The sequence below is a fragment of the Canis lupus genome, chromosome 29 (genome assembly GCF_048164855.1).
Source record: "Canis lupus baileyi chromosome 29, mCanLup2.hap1, whole genome shotgun sequence".
Lineage (NCBI taxonomy): Eukaryota > Metazoa > Chordata > Mammalia > Carnivora > Canidae > Canis > Canis lupus.
This window is the reverse complement of record NC_132866.1, coordinates 27,138,443-27,146,175: the sequence shown is the minus strand read 5'-3', so window position 1 is coordinate 27,146,175 and position 7,733 is coordinate 27,138,443. Positions and strand designations below refer to the sequence as shown.

The following is a 7,733-nucleotide window of genomic DNA, read 5'->3' as shown; positions in this document are numbered from 1 at the left end:
TATATATTCTTGTGAGCTGCATTTATCATATAAATTACATTCATCAAAAAAAAAATTACATTCATCATACCTATTTATTGCCATGACTTTTTGCTATTTTTCCCATGGTCCCTTAATTTTGCTTTTAATTAAGATTTTTGTCCCCTTTTGGATCTTTAGAAAAATTAAAGTGTGGGATCTTGTAGCTGCTTTGGACCCCCGTGCTCCTGCAGGGACTCTCTGTCTACGGACCCTTGTGGTAAGAACCTTGCTGTTTAGAGGGGGTTGGGGAACAGGAAGGGAAAGAAATGAAACATTGATGTGGTATGGAATACAGATCTGGATTTGATAGTTAGAAGCTCACGAAACCTACTACTAAGTGGAAAGGCAACTAATACATGACAATAAAATATGTTTTTTTAGCGCCTTTCATCCAAAAGTGCTTTAGAGACTATGTATAGAAAGGAATGTGGCAGCTGTTTAACAGCTGCACAGCAACTCTACACCACAGTTTAGTACAGGAAGTGAATAAGGATTCTGTATCCACCAGAAACAGTAGGGGGTACTTAGGGAGAGAGAACATAATTACTCAAATTGGAACCTGTCCAGAAGCTGAGGACCTACACACCTGTGCCTGCAAAAAGTGTCATGGGAGTCTGTGTGAACCCCCGGTCAGCCCCCTGGCTCTGCAGCCTATTCAAGGCATGCTGCCTCCAGCAACATGAATCCCATCTCTTTTATTCCTTGCCATAAACATCTTGACATTTGAGGAAAGAAGTGACTCAAAAGGAAGAAAGTCACCTTTGAAAGTGCTAAATTCTTTATCATGGTGTTCACCAAAGGCCCGGATGAGAAAATGGCCTAAGGTTAAAAGCTGCTGCCATTGGAAAAAGAAAATTAGGTGGGGCACCAGAGAGCACAACTCAGGGTAAAGATGAGAGCTAGCATTTGAAGCCCAGTGTTCTGAATCCTAACTCTCAACATTTGGCAGCCTCTGCTCTGGAGAAGAGAGAGAGAGATGTTTCTTTGTCTTCCTGATTGGATTTAAAGCTCATTGTTGCAGCATCAGACCTACTTTACCTGCATGTTTCAGACATGTTTTTTAAAATGTATACTTTCATTCATTTAAAATTAATCTAAGTCTAAATGAGGTGTAATTTACATACAGCAAAATTTACCCTTTTTCAGTGTGTTTTTCTGAATTTTGCAGTGTGTAAACACCTTGATCGAGATCTAGAACATTTCTAACACCCCAAAAATTATACCGCTTCATAGCACTACCCTCTCCCACACCCCTAGCCACTATTCTGATTTTTGCCATTTTATGAATGTCCTATAAAGTCATACAGTATGTAGCTTTTTGCATTTGGCTTTATTCACTTCATTTGAGAGTCATTCATGTTGTTGCATGTGTTCGTGCTTAGTTCTTTTGTATTGCTGAGTAGTATTCCACTGTGTGAATGAGCCAGTTTGTTTATGCACTTACCAGTTGAAGGACATTTGGAATACTTCCAGTTTAGGGTGATGCTGAAAACATTCCCATACAGGTTTTTGTGTATACATACTGTTTTCATTCCTCTTAGGTAAATACCTAGGAGTGCAGTTTCTGAATCCCATCATAAAAGTGTGTGTGTGTTCAAATTTATTTATTTATTTTTAATTTTTATTTTTTTGTGTGTGTTCAAATTTAAAAGAAACTACCAAGCTGTTTCCCAAAGTGGCATTTTGGGAGTTCACAAATGCAAATCATTGTGTATTTCCACCGACGTAATGTTTGAGAGTCCCATTTTTCCATTTTTCTACATCCTTGACAGCACTTGGTATTGTCAGTTTTTTAAGAATTATAGCCATTTGACTGAGTGTGTAGCGGTTGTAGTTTTAATTTGCATTTCTTTGAAATTTTATGGTGTAGAACATCTTTTTATTTGCTTATCTTTTATGAAGTGTCTGTTCAAGTCTTGTCCTCATTTATTTATTGAGTTGTCTTAAGTTTTTAAAAACTGACTTATTAAAAAAAATAAAAATAAAAATAAAGATAAAAATAAAAACTGACTTATTGGTATGTAATCAAGATATTTAAAATGTGCAACTCAATAAATTTTGATGTGTATACACACCAGTGAAACCATCTACTTCAACCAAGATATGAACATATCTTCATATGTTCATATCCCTCCTCTAATCTCTCCTTCCCATCCCACACCACTTCCTATTACTCCAATCCCCAGGCAAATACTGATCTATTTTTTGTGAATATTGATTAGGTTGCATTTTCTAGGTTTGCTTGTTTGTTTGTTTTTAAGATTTTATTTATTCATTCATGAAAGACAGAGAGAGAGAGGCAGAGACTTGGGGGCAGAGGGAGAAGCAGGCTCCACGCAGGGAGCCCAGTGTGGAATTCCCATCCCGGGATTCCAGGATCATGCCCTGAGCCGAAGACAGACACTTAACTCCTGAGCCAGCCAGGAGTCCCAACATTTTCTAGGTTTTATAAACGAAATCATACAGTACAGTATTTACTCTTTTTTGTCTATCTCTTTTCGCTAAGCATAGTTATTTTGAGGTTCACCCTTGTTGTTGATTTATATCAATAGTTCACTTCTTTTTAAAATTGGCTGAGTAGGTACTCCACTATATGGTTTTACCATAATTTATTTATCCTTTTGCTGGTTGATGAAAATTTAGGTTGTGTCCATTTTGGGGCAATTATAAATAAAATTTCTGTAAACATTTATGTACAATGAAATGCTTCAGTTTCTCTGGGGTAATTCATAGGAGCAGAATAGTTAAGTTGTATGTTAAGTGTATGTTTCATATTTTTAGAAACTGCCAGACTCTTTTTTTAAAAAAATATTTCATTTATTTACTTATGAGAGACACAGAAAGAGAGGCAGAGACATAGGCAGAGGGAGAAGCAGGCTTCTCGCAAGGAGCCTGATGTGGGACTGGATCTCAGACTCCGGAATCATGCCCTGAGCTGAAGGCAGACACTCAACCACTCGCTGAACCACCCAGGTGTCCCCCAAACTGTTTTCCAAAGCAGTTGTATCATGTGACAGTGCATTAGAGTACCAGTTACTCCACATCCTCACTAATACTTAGTACAGTCTTTTTTTTTTGAGTCATTCTAATAAATACAGGTTAACCCACCTGCGCTGGTGTGCACACCCACCACGTGGTGTGCGTGCCCGCCACCTGTTTACACGCTGCCTGGTGTGCACACCCGTCATGGTATCTCATTGTGATTTTAATTTGCATATACCTAATGTTAATAATGTTATCTTCTTATGCATTTATTTGCTGTCTGTATATCTACTTTGGTAAAGTATCTGAATCTTTTGCCAATTTTTTTAATTAACTGGGTTTCTCATTGAGTTTTGAGATTTCTTTTAACATATTCAGGATACAAGTCCTTTATGAGATAGGTGATTCACAAATCTATTCTCCCAGTCTATGTTTTGTTTTTCATTCTCTTCTTTTTTTTTTTTTTTTTTAAATTTATGATAGTCATACAGAGAGAGAGAGAGAGAGAGAGAGGCAGAGACACAGGCAGAGGGAGAAGCAGGCCCCATGCACCGGGAGCCCGACGTGGGATTCGATCCCGGGTCTCCAGGATCGCGCCCTGGGCCAAAGGCAGGCGCCAAACCGCTGCGCCACCCAGGGATCCCTGTTTTTCATTCTCTTAAAAGTACCTTTTGAAAGTTTTTAATTTTTGTTAAGTCCAATGTATCAACTTTTTCTATTATGGATTGTGTAATTTGCAATTATATCTAAAAAAATCTTTCCCTAATCCCAAATCGCAAAGATCTTCCCATTTGTTTTCTTCTAGAATTTTTATAGTTTTAGGCTTTACATTTTGTTTTGTTTTAAGATTTTATTTATTCATGAGAGAGAGAGAGAGAAATGCAGAGACATAGGCAGAGGGAGAAGCAGGCTCTCCGCAGGAGCCCAATATGGGACTTAATCCCAGACCCTGGGATCATGCCCTGAGTCAAAGGCAAACGCTCAACCACTGAGCCATCCAGGCGTCCCATAGGCTTTACATTTTGAGTTCATTTTTGTAGATCATACAGGTATGGATCAAAGTTCATATGGATATCTAGTTGTTCCAGCACTATTTATTCAAAAGACTCTCCTTTACGTGAGTCTACTTAAGGACCTATTCAGTTCCATTGATCTTTTTGTCTTTCATGGTGCCAGTATTATACTCTCTTGGTTACTGCAGCTTTTTATTAACTTTTGAAGGATTAGTCTTTCAACTTCATTCTTCTTCAAAGTTTGAAAAGGTCCTTTGAATTTTCATTTGAATTTTAGAATCTGTTTGCCAGTTGCAACAACAACAAAAATGAGATTTTCACTGGGATTGTGATGAATCTTGATCAGTTTGGAGAGAATTAAGTTCTTAACACTTTTTTCTGGTCCATGAAACAGTTATCTCTCTCCATTTGTTCAGGTCTTTAAATTTTTCAACAGTGTTTTATAGCCTTCACTGTAAAGGTCTGACACATCTTTTGTCATATTTATCCCCAAGTATTTCATATTTTTAATGCTATTGTAAATGATACTTTAATTTTTTGGTATTTAAAATTTTTAATTTCTGAGTTGTACATTACAAGCATATAGAAATACACTTTTTTGCAATAGTATACCTTTCACTTCTTTTGTCCTCTTGTACTGATCAAGACCTTCAATACAATGTTCAAAAGAATTGGTAAGAGTGGATGTCCTTATCTTGGCGAAACAACAGTTGGTCTTTCACCATTTTGTTTACACATATATACGTAGATCTGTGTTGGCTGTAGGTTTTTTGTAGATAACCCATTATCAGGGGATTAGCAAGTTTCTTTGAGTTCCTAGATTGCTGGGAGTTTTTACTAGGAATGGATTTTGTTTTATTAGGAATAGATTTTGCTAACCCCTTTTATGTGTATCCAAATGTTAAACCCAATTTTGCATCGCTATAGATCCCATGAACAAAAAAAAGGTTAGTAATCAAGGAATACTATGAACAACTCTATGCCCCCAAATTTAATAACCTAGATGAAGTGGATCAATTCCTTGAAAGATACAATCTTCTACAACTGACATAAGAGATAGACAATCTGAATGGGCCTATACCTATTAAAGAAATTGAATCAATAATTAATAACCTTACAAAACAAAGCATCAGGCCCAAATGAGTTCACTAGTGAATTCTACCAAATGTTTAAGGAAATTAAGAAATTATACCAGTTCTTCACAGTCTTTTACAGAAGATAGAAGTGAATAGTTCCTAACTCATCCTATGAGGCTAGCATTACCCTCATACCAAAAGCAAAAAAAGAAAGAAAAGTACAGATCAGTATGTCTCATCTGCGAGCTCATTTACTTCTTGTAAAGAATGTAAAATGGTGCATCCTGTACAGAAAGCAGTATGGGGGGACGCCTGGGTGGTTCAGCAGTTGAGTGCCTGTCTTTGACTCAGGGTATGATCCTGCGGTCCTCGGATTAAGTCCCACATCCCTGCTTCTCCCTCTGCCTATGTCTCTGCCTCTGTATCTCTCATGAATAAATAAAATATTTTTTAGAAAGAAAGCAGTATGGGTTTCTGAAACTATTAAAGATAGAATTACCATATGATCCAGCACCCTCACTTCTGAGTGAAAGAATTGAAAGCAGGATCTCAAGGTGATATGCACACCCATCTTCATATCAATATTATTCACAGTAGCCAAGAGGTGGAAGCAACCCAAGTGTTCATCAGCAGATGAATGCATGAAAAAATGTGGTATATTTGTACAATAGAATATGATTCAGCCTTGAAAAGAAAGGATGTACTGTCACATGCTACAACATGAATAAAACTTGAGGACATTAAGTGAAACAAGCCAGTCACAAAAGACAAATACTGTATTCTTCCACTTACATGAAGTATCTACAGTAGTCAAACCCAGAAAGTAGAATGATGGTTCTCAGAGGTTGAGGGGGAGAGAAATAGAGAATTGTTGTTTAATGGATATAGAATTTCAGTTTTGCAAGATGAACAAGTTCTGGAGATTGATTGTACAACAGTGTAAATGTACCTAGCAACACTGAACTGTACACTTAACAATGGGTAAGATAGTAAATTTTATGTGGTTTTTACCATAATTCAAAATAAAGTATTAGATAAGGTAATAGGCAAACACAATTGTATGACTAAGGTGAGTTTATTAGGCAGGATTTTTTTGGTAATATTTCAAACACTTTCCTTAAAATCTAAGTGTAGTCTTGTCACTCTCCCTATATTTAGTTATTTCACAATAAAGAAAATTTCTAAACTCATTTAAAAGACAGCAGTATGCCAATAAAATGAAGTAACTCTTTAAAAAAATTCTTGTAGTGCCTGGGTGGCTTAGTTGGTTAAGCATCTGCGTTCAGCTCAGTTCATGAACTCAGGGTCCTGGGATCCAGCCCCACATTGGGCTGGCTGCTCAGTGGAGAGCCTGCTTCTTCCTCTCCTCCCTGCCTGTGCATGTGTTCTCTCTCCCTCTCTCAAATAAATAAAATCTTTTAAAAATAAAATAAATCCTCATCAAAGTATTAGCAAACTAAATCCAACAACACAAAAATACACATATACACCATGACCAAGTGGTATTTATTCCAGGTATACAGAACTGGTTTAATATTCAAAAAAAAAAATCAACTATTTAATTCACATCAGAAAGCTAAAGAAGAAAAATCACATTGTTATATAAGTACATGCAGAAAAGGCATTTGGCAAAATCCATTATCCATTCATGATAAAAACTCTCAACAAGCAGGAATAGAGGGGAACTTCCTCAATTTCATAAAGAAAACTGCAAATTGAAACTCCAATAACATACCACCATGTCTAAAATTTAATAGATTGACAGCATGAGTTTGTTGGTGAAGATGTGGAGCAACTTGAACTCTGATATATTGCTGGTGGGAGTATAAATTGGCACAGCTTTTATAAAACTGAAAAAGTAAATAAAACTGTTTCTCTATACATGCTGAAGCTAAATATATACCTACTTCATAGCCCTGCAGTTCTAGGTGAAATGAAAGCATATATCCTTCAAAAAACATGGGCATAAATGTTCAGAGCAGCTTTATTAAATAGCCAAAACTACAGTCAGCCTTTATGTCTGCCACAGGAGAAAAGATAAAATGCAGTGTGTTCATATAAGGGCATGGCAACCAGTAATTTTTAAAAAGACCATTACATGCAGTAACAAAAAGGCACCTTGCATTGTTGAGTAAGAAAAACCAGGCACCAGAGAATACATGCTATATGAGTGTATTTATATGAAATTCAGGAACAGAAATCCATGAATTCACGATGAAAGCATTGGGATGAAGGTAGTATTGAGAAGGAAGGAGCATGAGAGCACTTTCCAGGGTGCTGGAAATATTCTACATCTTGATCAAGGTGGTAGTTACTGCCAGTGTGTGCTAGAGCAGGCTTGTACCTGCTTATGAAAGACACTTGTCAGGCTTTCAGGAATTTTACCTCACATGGGTAGTTTGAAATTAGGCACTGTAGGAATTTTTACAGCATAAAAATAGGTGAATACTTTTACAAATTGGGGATAATTAGTTGATAAACATTTACCAGCACACCTCGTATTACTGCTCATCAATTCTTGGCTTCTGATTGTAGAAGAATCCAACAGATACAGAAAGACCAGGAAGGTACTGAGGAATGTTCTCATTCAGCCTAAACCAAGGAGAGTTAGCAGTGAGAAGCTAGCATACTCTTTGGCATG

At 36.8% G+C, this 7,733-nt stretch overlaps 1 protein-coding gene across 12 annotated transcripts in view; it reads left to right on the top strand.

Moving 5' to 3' along the window:
• BTRC (beta-transducin repeat containing E3 ubiquitin protein ligase) overlaps positions 1-7,733 on the top strand; it is a 185,906-nt gene that overhangs the window by 171,199 nt on the left and 6,974 nt on the right. For all 12 annotated transcript variants that reach the window (XM_072805628.1, XM_072805618.1, XM_072805624.1 and 9 more), the window contains one exon: positions 160-238. In XM_072805628.1, the coding sequence (XP_072661729.1) occupies positions 160-238 (79 nt within the window). The remainder of the gene's footprint in view (positions 1-159; positions 239-7,733) is intronic.